The sequence below is a fragment of the Callospermophilus lateralis genome, chromosome 8 (genome assembly GCF_048772815.1).
Source record: "Callospermophilus lateralis isolate mCalLat2 chromosome 8, mCalLat2.hap1, whole genome shotgun sequence".
Lineage (NCBI taxonomy): Eukaryota > Metazoa > Chordata > Mammalia > Rodentia > Sciuridae > Callospermophilus > Callospermophilus lateralis.
The window spans coordinates 76,873,149-76,896,310 of record NC_135312.1 but is presented as its reverse complement, the minus strand read 5'-3'; the positions used below and the strand labels follow the sequence as shown (position 1 = coordinate 76,896,310).

The following is a 23,162-nucleotide window of genomic DNA, read 5'->3' as shown; positions in this document are numbered from 1 at the left end:
CAGGATCCAAAATATAATCTAAAGCATATTAGAGGGATGTTCTTCATTAGACAAACCTTACTTTATATATTTGTAAGCATTTATGAGTTTCAGTTTTGTGTGAATCTTAATTTCACCAAAGCAAGGGCTCCCATCTAATACAGATGGAGATTTCTCTGCCACATCCTTTGGCCCAGAGCAAAGGTGTCTGATGACCGTTGGACTGAACCTCTGAAACCACAGGGCCAAAACAAGTTCTTTTTTTTATGTTTAGGATAACATTCAATAAAATACATGAGAAGTTGAGTACTTTATTATAAAGCATACTTTGTGTTAGATTGTTTTGTCCAGCTGTGTTAGGAGCACTCTTAAGGTAAACTAGGCTAAGCTATGGTGTTTGGTAAGTTAGTGTACTAAATATATTTTTTACTCATGTTATTTCCAACTTAAAATTGATTTGCCAGTACATCACTAAATGATCACTAGTACATCACTAAGTCAAGGAGTATCTATACACCAATAGCAATAATAAAATAATTTCATTCTATGAAGAACTAAAGCAACAGAACCATATGTGGAGTTATAGGCAGGGCATCTACTTATTTAAAAAAGGATGGTCACAAGAATATTAAAAATCAAATTTGTAAAAGATATATTAATTAAGTTTATTTAACCATTTCATAATGAATAAATCAAAACATGATATCCCATATAGTTAAATATGTAAGATTTAAATTTGTCAATTAATATTTTAATTAATCTGGGGGAATTTTTTTTTTTGCTTAAAATGCAAATAGAAAAAAAAAAAAAGAAAAAGAAAAGAGGGTGCTCAAGGAATGCCTCACCAAAAAGATTTTATTTAATCAAAGCCCTGAAAGAGTAAGTAAATCACTGAATATATGGAAAAGGCTTTTAAGAGGAAACATCAAGACTAAAGACCTGGGGGTGAGAACAAAGTTGAAATGTTCCAGAAAACACACAAAGGCAACCATGTGCAGAGTTGAGTGAGTTTGAAGGAGAATAAAAGAAGATAAGGCAATAAGGCATAAGGTAAAGGCTAAATAGTGTAAAGATTGCTGAACATCTGTTGTCACTTTTTCCCAAGAGTTCATGATGTGTTTGACTTTATACCACTTCTGAGAAGTTTTGTTTAAAGCCAGTGTGAAGGGTATGGGACACCTATTGGAAATGAGTTTGTTAGGATAACTCATACAGTGCTCTTAAAATTTAGGAAAAAAAAAAAACATGAGGACAACGGTACTCACAATTGTGCACTCTGATTTTAAAAATTTCTTTATTAAGGTGAAATTTACTTAACTTAAGATTAATAATTTTATAGTAAAAAAACCCTCAGTGGCATTTAGTAATGCATGCATGCATAAAGTTCAAATACCACCTCTGTCTAGTCCAACATTCTCATCACCTCATAGGTAACCTCACACCCATTTAATAGTCACAACTAATTTTCCCCTAACCTGTAAATAGTACAATACCTGTTTCTGTGTATTTACATATTTCATTCATATAGTACATTGGAAATGCAATCAGATGCTATGTGACCTTTTATGTCTGGTTTCTTTAACTTAGCATAAGTTTTTGGAATTCACCCATGTAGTAAGATGTAGCAGTACCATTTCTTTCTTTTTTTTTAATAAATATTTTTTAGTTGTCAATAAACCTTTATTTTTTATGTATTTGTATGTGGTGCTAAAAATTGAACCCAGTGCCTCACACATGCTAGGCAAGTGCCCTACCACTGAGCCACAACTCCAGTCCCACCATTTCTTTTAATGACTGAATAATATACCATCATATGTAAATTCCACTATTTGTTCATCCATTGTTTTCACCTTTTTGATATCATGAATAATGCTACCATGAATGTTTGTGTACAACTATATATCTGTTTTCAGTTATTTGGGGTATATATCTATAAGTGGAACTGCCAAGTCATGTAGTAATTATGTTTATCTTTTTGAGGAACCACCACTCAACTGTTTTCACATTACTGAACCATTTCATAGTTCCATGATGCTATAGTTCTTAAACTACCTCTGTACTTTATAAGTGATTGCATCCTCACACCTTATCTTCACTAGGTTGGATCTCTTTACCCTAGTTTATTATACATTACCTAAAGTGGTAAGTTGGTATCTGATTTTCACAACTCAGTGAAAGGGAGTTTTTTTTTTAATTAAGGAAAAGAAAATGAATAAATACATAAAGAGAAATTTTAGTGGCCACAATGCAATGTTACATAATTACTAACCTAAACGTCTCTAGCTGTGATAGATGTAGATATGGATATAGAGATAGAGATAGAAAGATATGTAGGTAGGTACATGCATAGAAAATCTCCTATTGATTCCATTTTACAGGAGAACCCTGACACATACATGAGTTTTGATTGATCAATCAATTGAACAATCCATAGATAGGAAGAAAGATTTGTTATAAGGAATTTGTTTCCAGTGTTATGGAAGTTTAGAAAACAAAAAGCTGTACTTGGAAGTCAACAATTTAGTTCTTGTCCAATTTTGAAGGCCTGAGAAATAGGAGAACTGATGATGTATGATCCAGCCTGATGCCCAGCTGACATGAAACTCAAGAATTCATGTTTCAGTTTGAGTTTCAAGGCAGAAAGAGACCCATGTCCCAGCTCAAGGCATCAGGCAGAAAGAATTCCCACTTATTTCCAAGATAGTCAGCATTTTTGTTTTGTTCATGCCTTTAACTTATTGAATATGGTCTATTCATGTTAGTACAGGCAATCAGCATTACTCAGCCTATCAATACTACTGTTAATCTCCAAAAACACATTTTCAGACATACCCAAGATATTGTTTGACCAAATATTTAAGTAATCCATGTCCCATTCAGTTGACACGTGAAGTTAAAAATTACGGAGCACTTTTAAGCCAACACAGTTTCTAAGACCTCCACTGAATTCTGATAATCCTTATATATTCTAGTTTTTCCTACAGTATTTGTGATTTGAGAATTCATAGTACTCCTTATCTATGTGGTCCATGGAGTTATTGACTAGCTCATATCTACTTTGTACTGGGAACTATCCAAAGCAGTAGACATCAAAGACTTCATACACTAAAGGGAAAATAGGCCTATAAATAAGTAATTAGAAACTGGTGTCTTGAACTACTTGAAATCAAGGAACAGGTCAGTGAATCTTAGAATGTGCTATAATGTCACATATTAAAAACACTCTGTAGGCTTTTGTCTTGCTTAAGCATTATTACACAGAATCTCTGAGTTAGAATCCCAAAATCTGTATTTTATTAAGATTCCCAGATGATTTTCCCAGTAGTTGGAGAAGCATTGAAATAGGACATGCTATTTCAGAATATTTTTAAATAAAATGTTTTATAATTACTGTTTTTCAATTTGAATTATGTTGAAATTTCTACCAATTCAAAATAGTTTATAAAATAAGATTGTAAAAAAATATTAAAAATACGTAATGTACAATAATCATTTCATTTTCAAATCTTTATGATTTTATTGCATTATGAGATCAGTCAGAAATTTATTCATATTCATATTAAAGAGATATTTACTTGCTCCCTTTCTGATCCTGCCATTATATGGGGCTTTGGGGATTCAGACATTTGGGGACATAGCCATAATGACTACTCCATAGATTTTATAGTCAAGCTTCAACCTTACCTCACTTTTAATGTATAGAACAAACTCTTCTGCATGTGGATGGCTCAGGATTATTATTATTTTTTTTTTGTGTGTGTATGCACATGTATGTATATTTAGCACTTTTACTTCTTGAGCAGAATAGATTTGCTACTTACATGGTTCCCAACTGTTAAAGGACATGACTTGCATTAGAATAATGGCAAATGATGATACTCTTTTTTTTCCATATTGTATCCCATATTTTTGCTTCTTTTTTCTCTTTTTCTGCAAAAACAAGTATTTTAACTTGTATCAACATTAAATAATACTGACATTATTTTCATGATAACACATAAAATAATTTTTCTACATAACTGAACAAATGAGATGTGACTAATAGTTTCTTAAAGATACTGTATTGTAAGAAATTATGAACTAATTTTACATGTTTTTTAAGAGTACATTAGTATTTTGACTATTTAAGTATATCAATAATAAGTAAATAAAATATGTAGAGCAGATACTTAGAGTAGCACTTACTAGTTTTCTGTTTCCTTTTCACATACCATTATTTGCCAATTTTAGTTCAACAAGTGTTTTAGGAAAATCATTCCTCACTATATAAAGTTTATTCATAATGTATATTCTAGATAAATTAAATATATATGACATAAATAATTCAAATTTACTATTAACATTCTTTCCTTAGCTTTTACAAAACCTTTGCCCTTAATCTTTTAATATAATACAAACAACGAAATACATGAACATTGTGGTGGAACAAAACTAATTCACTGTCTTAAGAAGAAATACAAGTCCTTTAACGGTTACTATAATGCAGCTTCTTGGATAATCCTCATCTTTAGTGTTGATTAGACAACAACCAAAGAGCTAAAGATCAATTTGAAATATAATTTAAAATTTTAGATGCCTTTTTTTTCTTTATAATTTTCACATGGGTATAGGAAGAAATGGGAGATGGAGTTACATGACAGGACAAAAAGAATTTTGTAAAATTGGTTGAAGAAAGGACAGCGGATTCCAGTCCTAGAGCTAGAACTCTAGAACTCAGTTTCCACATGCTAGAAAAGGTTTTTGATTTGGGGGACATATATACATTTTGCATGTAATTTTCATATTGAACCTGTGATCTGTATGTTGTTATTCTAATTTCCAGAAACTGATTTGTCAAGGTTCAGTAACTTAGTCAGCATTTTGAATATGTCAAGTTTATACAGTAGTCACGAACAGTCAGAGCTGGGCTCAGTGGCACACACATGTAGTTCCAACAGCTAAAGAGGCTGAAGCAGGAGGATCACAAGTTCAAAGCCATCCTCAGCAAGGGTGAGGCACTAAGCATCTCAGTGAGACCCTGTCTCTAAATAAAATACAAAATAGGGCTAAGGGATGTGGCTCGGTGTCTGAGTGCCCTTGAGTTCAATCACTGGTACGCCCCTCCCCACAAAAAATAAAAGAAAAATAAAAAAGAACAGAGACAGAGTCTAAAATCATTCTGATTCCTAATCTGCTACACATTTAATATGCCATGTGGGTGAAGTCATTTTCAAGGACAGGCCTAAAACAATTTAAGAAGGAGGAATACGATCTCTAAGACATCTCATTCTAATTAGCAAGTTTCTGGATGAAAATTCATGGAAAAAAATAGATAACATACTCTCACCTTTGGTCTTCATATTTTAAGCTGCCAGAATAAACATTTCCACCTTTTAATGTTTATTCTGACAACTTAAAATATAAATACTCTAATTCAGAATATGGACAACTGTGAGCTGAGTGAATGTTTATCATCAGGAATTTGTAAGTCAATACAAGTGCCATATGTATATGTTTCTTGTTAAGAGAATCTAAATACTGTAGCAGATAGTGACCAAGTATTATGCTTTCCGCTAGCTTACCAATCTTTTCTGCATTTATTTTTTAGTTCCACACTGAATGCCAGTTGTGTAGCTAGGTCAAATAGTAGTTAATCCTGGCCTTCTTGTTTATTGTTTTTCTGTAAGGGTGTCTTCCCTTTAATTGTTCATAATATCCCACTATCTTATCAAACCTAACTAACTGTTTCCAGCATATTTCAATATTTTCTTTATCTATAAACAACTCTTTAAGATAGAGTCTTCCCAATTTTACACCTCAACTGATAGAGACTAAGGTGATTGCTGGAGAACATCATAGTCCTTAGGTGTTCTGAAGCCCAACCCTACAGGTGGGGCACTCAATGAATGTTATATAATCTAAATTCCAATGGGTAAACATTTTAGTTTAGCTGATGTGATTGATAAGTTTTGTACACAAACTTGTTTGGGCTGATGGATGTCTGGTCAACTGGTAAGATATGATTTTTGTGAGTACCAGTGGGGAAGTTCTAGAAAAGAGAAGATTTTGACTGGTGAACTGAATAACCTAGATGACCATCCATGTGAATGGGTATGTATTATCCAATCCATTGATGGACTGAATAAATCTAAAAGATAGAAGAACAAATTCACTATCTCTGAGCTGAGATTTTCATCTTTGTCCCTCCTTGGACACAGACAATCTTTATTCTCAAGCTTTAACTAAATTACACTACTTTCTTAGTTTTTTAGCTTGCCTTCACAACCCTATTTGCCAATCCTATTGGATATGTTCCTCTCAGGAATCCTAACAGCTGCAGTATCACAGACCATTCTAGTCTTCCCATTTCCAGTATAACTTTAAGTTTTGGAAGCTAAGAATGCAACCAGTTGTTAAAAGTTGAAGGAAGATCACCCTCTTATATCCTTCTATAGGATAATATCACCAGGTTTCTTTTTTGCCAGTGATAATAGTGTCCAATGTTAAGATTCTTGTTTTTTGAGATCTGAAGTCCAAAATGCTTATTTAAGTCAGTTGTTCAGCATTTAGTCAGCTTTGTGACAAAGGAGAAATCACTTAAATTATTTAAGCAAAGTCTACCATTATCTCGATTTGAATATTTCTGAGGGCTGTGTGCAGATAAATATATAGATACAGGAACTTCTCGCCCACATCCTGCACAGGCAGTAGAATTTGGGCTTCCTCTGTGTGTAACGGGCTACTGTGAAATAAAAGAAAGAAAGAGAAAATGGTGAAGAAACCACAGGACACAGGAAGTAATTTTAGAAAGGGGGTGGCACAGATCTCTTAGGATGAAGCTTCCACACTGGAAAGAGAGTGAAAGCTCGAGTCTGCTTTGTTTATATGGGAGAAGCATCAAAAGTTTTCCAGGGAATGTTCTTTTGCTGAATAAGGTAGGAGGTGGGCTGTCCAATTTCCAAAGGGTTATACCCCACTCTGGAGATATGAGAAATGTCTCCCTAGCCAAGCAAAGACAGAGGTCAAGTGCATTGGGCAATCCATTGAGTGGGAGGGGCCACAAAATAGTTTGCAATGCCAAACCTAAATCTTCCTGGCTCAAGGCCAATGAAGATGCTCAAATAAACTCAAATAACTTATGGGTGGAGTCCCAAAGGAATTTAAATTGCCCAATTGCTTTTATTTGCTTTAGCAGATATAAAAATTTATATTTATGATATTATAAGTAGTATGTGATTAATTAAAATATCTTAATTCTAATTTTGTATTCAAACAATGTTTTTATTTCTATTGAAAAACCCTATTTGACAATAAAATTTCTTCCCTGTCTTTAATATGGCTTACCAACACGGTTTGTTCACTTACAGGCAATAAAATAAGTAAAAATATAATCTAGGAAGAAAAATAAAAAATATAAAAAAATCAACAGATGTTCCCCCAAAGAATGTCACACATGTGATGAATACTAACACAAATCTCAGTATGATGTTTTTGCAATTATATTTAATTTTAATTTTGGTCACTGATTTACTTTTTCTTATATTTATTTATTCTCTTAAAGAAAGTTGAATAAAATTCAAAAATATATCAAAGCTGCCATTTTGCTTAATTCTCAGAGCTCAATTTTATTAAATTAGATCTTTCTTTTGCTTGTAACTAGATCTTTTAATGTTTGGGAATGTTCTTGGCTTTGTAAAATGAGGACTTAAAAATTTAAGAAGTTAGTGGGATAAGTGTACAGACTAAAATTTGAAAAAAAATAACTTTGAATTGTTATGTGGAGAGTTGCATAAAATGCAATTCTCATATTTTTCATGGCCTGTTTCTTTTTAATCATCAAATAAGCATTTTAAATTTTGCTGCAAAGCAGTTTTGTTTTATGAAGAACACATTGAATTATTTTCTACTATAGAAATGTCTCCTTAATTTGTATATGAATACATATTGGAAAAAAAAATAAAAATAAAAATAAAAAAAAATAAATAAATAAATACATATTGGTACATGGTTTTAATTTACCCATATCTCCATATATCTGAAATGTACATGGATTTATTTAGTTATTGAAAAATGGAAGGAACTCACTAGCATCCTTATTATTTATTTTTATTGATTTTAATTTTTCATTGGAAAGTATTTTTTTAAATCACTGATTATCCTAAATATTTATTTTGGAACATTTTAAGGAAAGATTATTTTTCAAAAGCCAAACTAGTTTTCAAAGTAGATATTTATATTGTTAAAGTTTTTGCTTGGTACTGAGGAGAATAATAAATGGTGCACCTAGGGGAGCTTATTTACTTCCCTTTTCCATAGCCCAGGGGCTCTGCATATCAGAGATTGCTCAGGAAATTTGTGAGTTCTTTGAATATAGTGTGATAACATTGATTTATTTTTTCTGATTAGACTTTTAGACATTATTAGGTTATTTTAGAGTAAAGCAAAGTATCACTTATATAATTTAATAGCATTTTCTTTATAGTAATGAATAAAATATTTTAGTTTAAAATGGAATAATAATAAAATCATTTTAGTAATGAATTTAGTGAAAAGGATAAGGGCCTAAAAATATTGCTGATGCTTAAGCTTCTTGTACTGAATAGGCCAGTGATATGCATATTTTGAATAGTTGGAAATAATGGATAAATATAATATTTAATATTATTATCATAGACAAATTCCCAAACTGGTTTATAAGAATAATTTAAATGTGAGAAATATTATGGCTTAAGTATATAAAATATCATCTTAAAATAGGTTTTCCTCTTCACCATACATAGACATTTTAGTATCGGCTATCTGTTTCAGTATATCTTTTAAATATTTCCATATTTGTTTCTAGAATATCAAGTAAATGTGTAAAATTTCCAAATCAAACCTGAAAAATTAGGGCTAATTTGGTAATTGGAGTTAATTCATTCTATTTTATGAAGGGACTAATTCCTAAATATATTATATATTCTTTAACAGCTAAGGCCTAAGAACAGGATAGATTCATTTACTTTCTATCAAAATTATTAAAAGTACACTAGAAAGGCAATGAAGATAACAAAGCAAAGTTCAAATTCAAGTTTAATGTGAAAAAAAAAAGGCAGAAAGAATGTCAGCCTTACCTAATTTTAAGGTAGAAAAATTTAATAACAGCACTATTTAGAATGTATTTCAAATCTTTATTTTAACCAATGAAAGGGGAATAAGGAATAAAATGAAGTGATTAATATGGGAAAAGAAGAAATATAAGAGTTATAAGAGGAAAGAAAGATATGAAATAGAATGTTCCCCTGAGGTGAAGAGCCTAGAGGGATGGGCAGAGTAGGGGAAGAGTAAAACAAATATATTTAATAAATGAATTAAATAAATGAAATAAAGAGTAAAAGGTTTTAAAAAGTAAATGAAATGGATGGATAGGTAGGTAGATAGGTATAGGGGTAGGCAGATGAAAGATACTGCTGACAGTTACAGCATCAACATCTAATATTTTATGATACTTTTAAAAAAGTTTTCCAACTTACTTTAATTATTATTATTATTATTATTATTATTATTATTATTATTATTAAATGTGATTGAACTCAGGAGTGCTCAACCACTGAGCCATATCCTCAGCCCTATTTTGTATTTTATTTAGAGACTCTGTCTTAGCTTAGCACCTCACCATTGCTGAGTCTGGCTTTGAACTTGTAAACCTCCTGTCTCAACCTGTAAGCGGCTGGGATTACAGGTGTGTACAACTTCACCCAGCTATATATTATTTCTTATAATCTGTATTAATATTCCATGGGTTAGATCATTGTCTCCAATTTACAAATGAAGGAAAAAGTTCGGACAGGTAATGTGAATTTTCCTATATCATTTAATAATAATAATCATATGAGTAGTTGTAATAGTATCAGCAGCAATAACAGAAGAACAGCACTTAATAATTGCTGGGCATGAATGAATTATTTCATTTAATTCACATGACAGAGCTTTGAGGTAATTATTACTATGCCTACCTTATAAATGAAGAGACTGACTCTTAGAGTTATTTAACAACATGCTCAAAGAAGATTAAGGACAGATCCAGAATTCCATCTGAGGCCATCTGACCTCTAAACCTGTCCTCTTAATAACTGCAATATAAGTACCAGAGGTGGAATTTCATTTATACCTTCACATTCCTCACCTGATCTTCCTTCCAGAAGAAGTAGAGAAGTTCAAACTGTTCACCCAGGCAACTCCCAGCTTACCATGGTCCAGTTTATCACCTACACGTCCCATTCCTCACTTCATTATGCCTACCAATTTGTTTCCCATGATTAACCCATGCCCTACCCTGCTAAGGGCAAGACCTGTGTGTCCCCAGTGTCATGGCCATCAGTCAGTCTTGTTCCTGTAATGAGGTGTGCAGATCTACTAACAGGCCTACTTCAATTCTTGAGTGTCATCTGTTTCCATATAATACATGGCTCAGTTATGAACACCCAAGAAGTTGTTCATTTAAATAAAGTGATAGAAAGGTATTCGGTTATTGATCAGATGAGCTTAAATTTAACAAAAGCTCTTTTCCTCCCCTTAACACATAACTCATCATACATTTTATTCAGGTGATCACCAAATAAAAAGAGTTTATTTGTTTATCCCCAAAGATTGAAACATAATGAACATGATTGAAACAATGTGAATATGATAGTGCAGGGTTTCCACTTGTCACTCTGATATCAGGAAAAAAAGATTTAGTTATGGCCCTAGCTGTACTAAAGAAAGAAGGAAAGGATCTGGAATGATAGTGTAAAAGGAGAACGAAATTTGGATTTATATCTTTAATCTAGGATCCACCACTAATTTTATCTGTGAAAAAAGAGCAAGTCATTTTTCCTAACTTTCCTCAGGTGTAAAAAAATGTGTTAACCAATCTCCTTAACCAATCTAACATTGCTACTTTTTGTCCAGTTGAGGTGAGCACTCAACTACTATAGTGTGCTCGTGTGTGTATCTGCACACACACATGTGCATGTTACAGAAAGAGGAAGAATATAAAAAAGAGAATTTAAATAACGAGAAAGAAAAGTACAAGAATGAAAAGTACACTAAATAGTCATAACCTGTTATAAATGTATAACATATATTTATGTAACATAAACATAGAACAAAATACATAAATATATAACACAATTGTATAGATATAACAAAACTTTACTTCAAAAATAGTTTACTGGGCTGGGGATGTGGCTCAAGCAGTAGCGCGCCTGCCTGGCGTGCGTGCGGCCCAGGTTCGATCCTCAGCACCACATACAGACAAAGATGTTGTGTCCGCCAAATACTAAAAAATAAATATTAAAAAAAAATAGTTTACTTGTTAGAAATAGTGCATTTTGTTGTTTGTTTTATTAAAGAAAGGACAAATCAGAGATTTACTTTATCATGATACCCTTTTTTGAATAGCAGTCATCATCTTTTTGGACTCTCAGATTTAAGATAAAAAAGTCTTGCATTTTGAAGGCCAAAAGTGTATCTGAGAAATAACAATTTGCTTCTTTCCACATGCGATGTTACATAGCTTTCTTTAAATTAAGTGACATTCTTTTGACAGTCGTTATCTATGTCCTTGGGTGGTAAAAGATACATATTTTACATATTACATACAAGTTCCTTTTCTGCACACAGATTAAATTTTTCACTTAAATTCCCCTTCTTAGCTGAAACTTTTTGTTGATTTATTACAAGCTAAAGGATAAAAAATATTTATGTTTATGTAATCTCAAAAGTATCTCTCTAATTTTAAAGTGATAACTACTTTCCATCATTTAATTCTGCCAAGTATAAGGAAGTGGTTTTATTCTATACCTGCAAAAGGAAGATGTCTTTTAAAAATATCTGAATGTCATTCTTGACCTCATACATTTTAAAAAATTCTATATTTCAGGCCCTGCTTGAGACTCAGAATCTTTTGCGGGAACAGATCAGAAATTTTACATTCAACTTGGGATTTTCAGGAAAATTTTACCACACAGGTAAGAAAAAGAGATTAAGTATTCTCACAAGGCTTTTTTTTTTTTTTGACCACTCTATTTAAAATAGTAAACTTCTACATTCCATATGTACTTCCTCTATTTTTCATATAATTTAACTCCATCTAACATACTATTTTAACCATTAAAAAGTGCTTATCACTTGAAAGGTTATGATATTATCTAATGAGCTTCTTTCTTATTATTATAATTTATGTATCTAAAATTAATAAATACTAGATGTGCTCTTCAGTTAATTTTGACAAACTATACACATCTGTGTAATTCATAGGCAGATCGAATAAGGTAACAAATCAGAGCACTGCTACCTCATACTCCCTTACACTCATTAGTTTTCCTCAAACAGAATTATTATACTCACTTCTGATATCATCTGAGATTTGCCTCATTTTGAGATACATGTAAAATAACTCATTTGTTACCAGTTTTTTAGTTCAACTGTTTTTGTTTCATAGATATTATTATGTATAGGTTTATTTCTTCATTTTTCATTGCTTTGTAGTATTCCATTATTTGCATATACAAACATTTCTTTATCCATTCCATTCCAATATGGATGACTGCATTATTTATAGACTTGGCTGTTTTTAATAGACCTGTTATGAAAATCTTTATACCTGTCCTTCAGAAACTTGAGTATTTTTTTTTTTATTGGATATCAGCAGGGAGTGGAATTTCTAGTTGTATAGCAAACATATGATCAGATTTAACAGAAAATAACAATCAGTTTTTCAAATTTGTTTTATCAATTTATATTTTCAATAGTATCGGTCTTCTAAAATCTTGCTCTAAAATCTTGTTAATGTTTGATTTTTCTTGTTAATTTTAGCCTTTCTAGTAGGCATATAGAAATGTCATATTATGTTTTTATATATATTTTTCTGATGTCTAGCATACAAACTTTTTTCTTATGTTTATTGTCTGTTAATACCCTTTATTGAGAAGCATTTTTTTTCAATTTTCTGGCTTTTTTATTGATTTATAGAAATTCTCTATGCAAACATTGTAAGAAAAATAAAAGAGACACAGAGGTAGAGAGACAAGATGCAGAGGCAAAGTAGCAGAATGTTAGAAAAAGCCCCTTGTCCAAGCTGACAGCTTTATTCATAATCAATAGGTTACATTAGGTCAGTGGCATCAGTAGTACATTATTGCTCATTGTGTCATTAGGCAGGTTACAGGAGTTAGCAGCATTAGGCAGCTTATTCCTCAGTTACATACTGTAGTTGTGATGTGCAAGTTAGGAGCTTTGTGTAGCTCTCAAGAAAGCCCATTTTTTAAAGTTACTGTTTTGTGGACAAGTTCAGGCACAGCAGAGCTTGGTGCAACATTGTGGTTGTCTAATAAGAAATTTTCTTTATTCACAAGAGCTGAGTGCCTGAGATAAATGTTGAGTCTGAAAAGACTCTAGCACAGAGCCTCCTCATGTAGGGCATTGCTACAGCAGCTAGGCATCCTGTGTCTTTGCACAGAAATTTTCCTAGCAGCCAGGCAGTCTGTGTCTTTGCACAGAAACTTTCCTAGCCACCAAGCATGCCACTAAAGAAAGAAGGAAAGAATCTGAAATGGTAGAGTAACACCAATTATGTCATGAAGCTATCAGAGACCCCAATCCCAAACACGGAACCCTTACAAAACACAGAGCTCTTTTTCAATTACATGTGTTATGAATAATTTTCTCTCAATGTCTGAGTAGTCTATTCACTTTCCTAATGGTGATTTTGATGTAGAAATATATTTAATTTTAACATTTTTCATTTTTACTTTTTCTTTCCTTTTTGCTACCTTTTTGTTTGTTCTTTAAAAAATAACTACGAATCACAGTAAAATGAAATTTTTCTACAATCTTAGAATTTATAAATCAGTGATTCATCTGGAAACTGAGATATAGAATGGCTAGTTTGCTCATAGTTGCACAGCTATTGGTACCGATATATGATGTCTCTGCAAAATTCATAATAAACTGGTATGAATGGTATCCATGAAGAAGAAAATTTGGGAAATGAATGACAAGGATGAAAATTAGTTACTTTTCACTGTTCCTTCTGCATTTTACATTATACATATATATAATCCACTCAATTAAATTATGAATTAAATGATAAGTAATTTTTAAAATGACTTTATATTTAAGCACATTTTCCAGTAATTTTCCATAATTTTAAATGCTTTTAATTTTTTACTTTGATAATATGAGTTATTTTGTGTATAGCTAATGTATACCTTCAAGGGTTTAACAAGATTATTATGGTGATAATTCTTCCTATATACATTTAATATCAACAATACCTGTTTTCATTTCCATAAAGGAAATTCAATAGTAACTTCATTTTTAAATAGAAGTAACACTTATTACATTTCTGTAATAAGTGAATTTTCACTTGTTTTCATGGAAGTTGCAGTGTTGTGAGAATTGACTCTAATATATTTTATATCACACAAAGTGTATTTCATCCACTATGTATTTTCATAAAACTATGTATGACTTTGCTTCTTTTTAAAAAATTTTTTAGTTGTTGATAAGCCTTTATTTTATTTATGTATTTATATGGGGTGCTGAGAATCGAACCCAGTGCCTCACACATGCTTGGCAAATATGCTACCACTGAGGCCCAGTCACAGCCCCATGACTTTGCTTCTTAATTTGAAAATTTTCTGAGCTCTAAGAATGACCTTAACATAGGAAGCTCTGAAAGCCTTATTACTCTAATTACTTAAACAAATATATAAAAGACAACTTTTCAAGCCATGCATACCTGTAATCCCAGTAATTTGGGAGATTGAGTCTGGAAGATTGCAAGTTCAATGACAGCATTGGCAAAACATAGTGAAACCCTGTACAAAATAAAGTAAAAAGGGCTGGGGATGTATCTCAGTGATAGAATGGTCCTGGTTTATTTTCTTGGTACCACACACATACACACACACACACACACAAGCAAATCAAAACCAAAAAATAATAAAATATACACTTTTCTGTGATTATTCTAAAGATTTACTGGGAATTCCATAATCATGGTTTAACTCTCTATTATTATTGACACAAATTTCAGTATTTATTATAACCTCAAAAATGAAAACACAATGACATATTCTAAATTACTTGTTTACAGTAAAGTTCTACTACCTTGGTATAGATATATAAAGTGAAAACATTTTTTTTTAATGTGCAAAAGTTCAGTTCATCTTTCTAGCACCACTAAATTTGCCAAAGTGGATCCCCACAAATTTAAAACAATCAAAGAGTATTATTATGAAATCTCTTTCTAAATCTATCTTAATTTCAGTGTGCTTATTGTAGATTATTTGACATCCTTTAAAAAAAATAAAGTTAGTATACAGATAAGGAATCCCCAGAGTAAGATCAAGGACATATAGAATATGTAGTGAGGCAGAGAGGAAGATTTTTGGAAGAACCATAGTAGGAAACCTAGGAAAACCTAAACTCATCAAGGCAGTACAAGCAAATATTCCTGGAAACCCGATTCTCTTCTCACCAAACACTGAATGCATGAAAATTATTCTGCCTGTCCCTCTCCTTTCTTACTTGTGGAAGATTTGTCCTCTATTTTTTCTTTGCTTCGGCATTTCTCATAGCTCACAATAAAAGCGCCCTCTCTCTAAGCCAGGGAAAGTAAAACACAGGAGAAAGCTCAGACCAAGGTTCAAAGGCTTTTTTATCTGTGTAAAATATGACAACTTACACAAAACTGTGGCCAGGGTTGTCTTATGACCAGTAGAAGAATTTTTCAGTGGAAGCACATAAAATTTAATACTCTTTCAACAGTTAGCTATTATAAAATTTAATTACATTGTTTCCTTTCTAAATTAATAATTAATTTTTCTATTAAAAATTCTATCCTTTTACTTTTCTTGAATGTAAGGAGAAAAGCTGCACTGTCATAATAGTATAACAATTTATTTCAGGAAAAAGTGTTACTTATGTGATTTCTTTTAAGTTTTGAAGGGTTTGTGCATTTTGGTGAGAAATAGAGATAGAAATAAAGATCAAACTTCTCTTATAGTGAGCAATAACTATATCCAATGTATGTTGCTAAACACTTTTCATGTATCTATTCAATGAATCCTAGGAGTTATATAGTATGTAACTCACTTTCTAGATAAGATCATAAAAATTTAGAGGTGCCATAGTCATAAATTATTAAGTATCAAAAACCTGTCTTAATCCTAAATCAGTTAGAGCCCAATTCTTATGTATTAGAAAAACTGAATATTTGTTATTTATTTGGCAACTGTTAATTAGGGAGCCAAATGACAAAAGATTCTTTTTATCTATAGAATCTTTAGATTAACCTATTTCACCAAATCACATAGAGAAATACGTATGTAAATTTATTTGCATCAAAAGTTACTAAAACATCAAAAAATTATGATATTGAAATGAAATTTTTATCTTACTTTTTATTCCTCATTTGTCCAATGAATCATAGCTGGGGCTCTGAATTTGGAATTGCTTTATTTGAATTAGAATTCAGGTTCTAGATTCAGGTTCTGTCCCAGCACTTTCAGTGAGTTGGGACAAGTTACTTTATCTCTTTAGAGACCGATTTCTTTACCTGTAAATGGGATTTAGCAATGACTCTGAGCTCATAGGGTTGTTATGAGAATTAAATCAAATGCTGTTGAAAAACATGTAACTTTTTTTTTCTTTTTTTTCTTTGGTACCAGTGATTGAACTCAGGTGCACTTGGCCATTAAACCACATCCTCACCCTTATTTTGTATATTTTTAGAGACAGTGTCTCATTGAGCATTCCACTATTGCTGAGGCTGGCTTTAAACTTGTGAGCCTCCTGCTTCAGCCTCCAGAGACACTGGGAGTAATGAGAGCAACTAAGAACAGAGCAGGGAGGAAGAGCAGGAGGAAAAGATTAACATTTAACAGAGACATGAGGTGGGAGGGAAAGGGAGAGAAAAGGGAAATTGCATGGAAATGGAAGGAGACCCTCATTGTTATACAAAATTACATATAAGAGGCTGTGAGGGGAATGGGAAAAAAAAACAAGGAGAGAAATGAATTACAGTAGATGGGGTAGGGAGAGAAGATGGGAGGGGAGGGGAGGGGGGATAGTAGAGGATAGGAAAGGTAGCAGAATACAACAGTTACTAATAGGGCATTATGTAAAAATGTGGATGTGTAACCGATGTGATTCTGCAATCTGTATTTGGGGTAAAAATGGGAGTTCATAACCCACTTGAATCTAATGTATGAAATATGATATGTCAAGAGCTTTGTAATGTTTTGAACAACCAATAAAAAAAATAGCAAAAAAAAACACATTGTTCTTGGAACAAGGTAAATCTTAGTCAAGGAGGCTTTTTAATATCAGAGAAGGAAATACTGCTGATAAAATACTGCGAAAAGTTTTTTTAATAGATAAATAATATTATAAATTATAATTTGCAATAACTTTATAAGCAAGTTTTATAAGAACTTCAGAAATGGCCTTTAAAAATTGACGAATTAGACTTCTCTGTCTTCTACCTCCAGTTTGACAAGGAGGGCAGAGCAGGAGAAAAAATGGACAGCACGATGCTGAGGCAATCCAACCATGAACAACTACATTTCAGCTGCTTTTAATCATAGTGTTTGGCAATTTTCCTCAATATAATTACTTTTTAATTATAACATCCCTAAAGTGGGGTTAAAGAAAATCAGATAAAACAGAGCTATCAAGAAAAAAAAGGACAGACCTACTACTATGCCTACTATGTGAGTTAAGATAAATCAGTTGGAGGGCAGACAGACATCGTTTGTCTAACCCCTGCATGATTGCAGTGTACACACATTTTACTCATAGATTCACCGTGGTGTACAGGAAAGGGTAATGTATGAGCTGTCTTTCTGAATATCACTGAGATGTGTCACTCTGTCTTCATAAATAAATTTGAGCAAGGTCTAATTACAAAATGAGTGAAGGAGAAATGACAAAATAAGATTCAGGAAAAGATAGTCCTATGTAACAAGGAATGGAATGCAAAAGCACCTGGCAAGAGACTTTTTGTAAACTAGGGACCCTCAGTTTACTTTACCCACAATCGTATTGCTGTGTAGATAGAGATCAGGAATGAATCGATTACTGAGAAATCCCAAGAGACTTTTGCCTATTTTCAGTGTGAAAATTGCAATGAATAACTGACTTAATCTTAAATGACATGGTTTCCTGAGGGACCCAAATGAATTATGAAATTATTTTGTTGTGACTGTATATATAACCCATGTCAAAATGATTTACTACTAGGGCTCTATCACAACTTTCCATACTTTAAATTCCAATGGTTATATTTTCTACTTACCCCTATTTTCTTCAAACTATAAATTATACAAAGATGCTAAAAGCAAAGAGTTTTAATGTCCTTGGGAGTGAACATACATCCATCTTGCAGTGGTTATATACATCCATGTCTCTTGTTTAACCATATTTAAAACTGCTTTATAACAATCCCTGGTTTTTCCCTAACAGATTTTGCTTTGTTAAATTTTATGTTCAAATCCTTATATGTATGTAAGGTAGTGTAAATGTAATATATGAGAATATAAATTAGATAGATAGATAAATAAATAGATAGTGGCAGATTAGTGTAACTGGAATTAATTAAATAATCACTTCCCCCCCTAAAGGAACTGAAGAGGAAGATGAAGGGGATGACTGTCTTTTGGGGTCTGTTGATGAGTTCTGGTGGTTTCCTCATATGTGGAGTCATATGCAGCCCCATCTCTTCCATAATGAGTCATCTTTGGTGGAGCAGATGATTCTCAACAAAAAATTTGCCTTGGTAAGTAACTCATGTTGACGATTACATTGAACTAGTGTTTACTTATTAGAGAAATGACAAGATTTTTTACTGAAAATATTTTTGAGGCTCTTGATATTTTGAAGCTTGTTAAGCAGATTTACTATGTGATTGTTAAAAAGCTCTTGATATTGCAGGCTTTCAATATGTGGCTTTTGAGTTTGTATGGGGTGCATATCATTATGCTAATGCACTGAGGGCTCTAATTTAAGAGAGACTTCACAAAATTCAGGACTCAGTTATATGTCATTTCAGTCAGAGCTCCTAAGACATGTTTTCTGTCTAGAAGGAGGTTTCTGCTGTGCTGGGGAGGTAGAAGTATGCACATAAAACAATTATGCAATAAGAGATATTTCATGACTTAGTATCAAACTGTCAATACACAAATTCATGGTTCAAAGAAACAAATGTCACTGGGAATGATGAAAGACCAGTTCTTATGGAAATGGAATTAGGAACTTCCTACAATATTAATAGAGTTAAATACCAGGATGAGTTGGAGTAAAATGAGGCTGAGGGAAAAGACCAGGCAGTTTACCATAAAGTGGATATGAGGTAATAAAGATTCTGTCTAGGGCTGGGGATGTGGCTAAAGTGGTAGCTGGTAGCGTGCTCGCCTGACATGCGTGCAGCCAGGGTTCGATCCTCAGCACCACATACAAGCAAAGATGTTGTGTCCGCCAAATACTAAAAAATAAATATTAAAATTCTCTCTCTCTCTCCCTCTCTCTTACTCTCTCTCACTCTCTCTTAAAAAAAAAAAAGATTCTGTCTAGGAATACTGTGGAAATGAAAGAAAAACTATTGAAAGACACTTCCAACATACATGTTATATAGATGGAACATTTGCTTGGTTGAAGCAAAATATACTGCTTTAGACTGAAGGGTTTGTGACTTGGGACCGAGTGTGGCTGGGCTGGCAACAACAACAACAAAATACACACACACACACACACACACAGAAATACCTTTTTTGGGTGTCAGGGATGGCTCTGAGACCTCAGCTCCTATTCTGGAAAGCAAAGAGAGCAAGGGAGGCAAGAGGCAAGAGAGAGAGCACACCCTGAACCCCTGTTTTTATTTAGGGGAAAGACATTCGAGACAGATCCACCGAAAAAGGCAAGGGATTGGGTTTCGAAGGGTGGAGTCTTACTTGGTGATGTATTGTGGTGGTCAGCAGATTGACTGACATCTTGGAAAGCTACACTAATCTCAGGAGCTGTGTGGTATCATAGGCAGAGTGAGAAGGACACATAGGTCACATAGCCCAATCAGGCAGTAACATTAGGCCAGTTCCCTCATATGATCAAATATGCATAGCTCACACATACATAGCCCATGGATGGTTCACGACAACAAGGGATTTTAAAGAAAAACTTTTAATAAGTACATAACGAGAGGAAATAGAGTTGCAAGCAGAGAGGGTACTAAAGCCCACTTATATATAATGGTATTTTATGAACTACTAGAGTCAAGAGCTCAAGTAATTTATCTCCATGTTATCTTACTCAAACTTATGCAAGAAAAGGTTAGAATTTATAAAACCTACTTCTTTTTTTTCTCACCACTGTAGAAAATCAAGTTTATTATGTGTAGCATAAAGAGTTCATACTTACCTTTTAACTTAAGTGTACTCTTTGGGGGAAAAAAGTTTCAAGGGCAAACTTGCTATGCATTGACATTTTATTAAGAAAGAAAAAATAGTGCTCATGCATGTTGACATGAAAGTATTTTGATGATATTTGCAAACTCCTGTAAGATGGATATATTTTTCCCAAAAAGTATAAGCAAAAATAGTAACCATCATGTAAAATTCAGCAAATACTGACATGATTTGTAACTGAGAGTACTAAAATTCCTATTTCAATGGAAGAGGTAGACATCTAAGGCTTCTAATGTTAGCAATGTTAATTAATAAGAGATGATGATGCAGAAAATGACTTGGTAGTTGCTTCATAAATATGTAGTAAAAGGGAGAAAGGAATTTGTGAGAAAATGAAATATGTAAGTACAGTAGAAGAAAGCAACAATAAAAGATAAAATAATGAGAAATAAAGAGGGGATTTTGTTGTTTTTTCAAAGCCTTAAAAGTATCTTGTGTCAAGACAGATTTGACAAAAGATTTGGCATTCACTGTTATGAAAGAAGAATAGTATATAGAATGATAGGTGTTTGATTATTATTTGAATGAATAAATCAGTGAATGAATCAACAAATGCCAATATTATGTTCCTATTTAAAATGGCTGTAAATACTTGAGTACATGTAGTGAAAATAGGCTTATATGCATTTTTGAAAATTTCTAACTAAAAAGCATCATAAATGGAAAGAATAATTCAAAATCAGAATCTAATAATTTTTCACCTTCTAATTGCAGTATCAAGCAAAGATTTCTGAAAAAAGTGATGTCTTACTGGATGTTGACAATCCAAATCATGGTTCTTGAGGCAGTCATAAAGGTTCTTTGGAAATAATACCAAATGTATTTTTAATGTTTAATCAAATATAAAACCAGTGGATGGTTGTGGGGTGTCAAGAGTAGACAGATAGGAAAGAATACTGCATCTAGGATTAGTTGGTTTCCAGCCATAACAGCACGAGAAAAAATATATATGTTAAGTATTTGAGAACAGTGATTAGCACATAGCACCCAGTAGATAACAGCTACTGTTCTTATTTATTTGTTTTTATTTATATCATTTTATTTAATATAATAATAATGCTACCTTAAATTTTTGCTTGGGCACCTAAAGAGTTTGAAGTGACAGGAGGGACAGTCTCCTTAATTTAAAAAATTTATTTGTACTGAAATTATATTTGCATATTGTGCAAATGAATTTTGCACAATTTGTATATATGAGTTAGTTAACCCATTTACTTTTCACTTAATGCATTAAGTTTCCCAAACCACATTGCTAGTGTATTTGAGGATGTAATGAGACAAGATGAAGAGTTTTAGTTTGTTATATGTTCTATACTATTTCTTTTAATTCTCACAACAACACTGAATTTTAGTTGTATTTATTCTCCATTTGTAGATGAAGAAAATGAGAGCCAGAGTAGCATGGTAACTCAATCAGTGATTATAAAGCTTCTTGAAGGTAGAATTAAGACCATAAACCAAGTCTTTTAATATTACATAAATTGTGTCACCATGTCTCCAATACACAGGTATAAATCTAGATTTCTCTTCTGCCTAGTAATCAAGGAGAATATATGGTAACCTTGGTAGTTTAAGGGAAACAGAAAAGTCTAGATGGAATTCATCTTTTCCCTTGGGTTCCCTAAAGATTCTTATCATAGACAAATTCTAAAATGATGCAGGAGACAAACAACTGAATCTGAGGAATTTTGCATATGACTAAAGTTACCAGCATAGAAAAAAAATCAGTGAAAAATTAAATTAAATTCTGTCTCAAATGTCTACTTACTAGCTGCATCAAGTAAATTATTAATATGTTAATTAATAATAATAAATTATTAATATTGCTTTTCTAAATTGGTTTATATCTTGTTTCTCTCCATCTTCTTGGAGGCTCTGGATTTCAATATGAACATGAATGATTTCCAAAGGAGAAATTAAATGAACATGCAAAGAAGCAATGTGCTCCCTTAGGAGAATATAGGCATTCAAACAAGAATAGAGGTCATGGGTGCAATATTCAAATGGTGATTATATTAGATGACATTTAAAGTACCCTTCCAGCTAAAAGAATCTGAGACTATAATCTAAAACTCTGGTCCCCTGCTTTCACTATCTACAGCCAAACACCTGTCTCTTACATTGAGTATTAGCAAATACATCTGATTTATTATCCTTTTGCACAATGTGGACATTTCTGATTCACAAAGGAATTTGATGTCCATTTAATTGGCTTTGAAAGTTCTGTCTAATAGCTTATTATTGAAGGTCAGACAAATCTGTTAAGCAAATTTGCATTTGATGACTACAGCCATCAAAAGAAATGTAGCACTAAGACTTGCTTAGAAAAAACTTGTAGTTGCCAAATATGGGCTAATTGAGGAATTCAATTGAAATTTTAAGGGGAGACATATTTTTGAAAGGTTACCAATTCTAAGGTAAAAAATTATTATAACTTTAACGATTGACCTGAAATATAGTTTGAAATATCTAATATATAGGCTTAAAAATAAGATAAAACCATCACTTGGAAAGTAAGGTAACTTTGTATTTAGACTTCAAAAAATTATCAGTAATATGTAATCTCAACTGAATAATTAGTTCTGACTTTTGGCAAATAATAGTAGTTTATGTTTTATTTTTTATATTTTTAATTTATTTTGTATTGAGGAGTAAGCCCAGAACCTTGTACATGCAAAGCAAGCATTCTACCACTGAGATACAACCACATTGTCT

The 23,162-nt window shown here is 32.4% G+C and overlaps 1 protein-coding gene across 1 annotated transcript in view; it reads left to right on the top strand.

Moving 5' to 3' along the window:
- LOC143406187 (bifunctional heparan sulfate N-deacetylase/N-sulfotransferase 3) overlaps positions 1-23,162 on the top strand; it is a 139,786-nt gene that overhangs the window by 38,772 nt on the left and 77,852 nt on the right. Inside the window, exons 2-3 of the mRNA XM_076864827.1 lie at positions 11,864-11,951; positions 18,612-18,766. Of these exons, the coding sequence (XP_076720942.1) occupies positions 11,864-11,951; positions 18,612-18,766 (243 nt within the window). The remainder of the gene's footprint in view (positions 1-11,863; positions 11,952-18,611; positions 18,767-23,162) is intronic.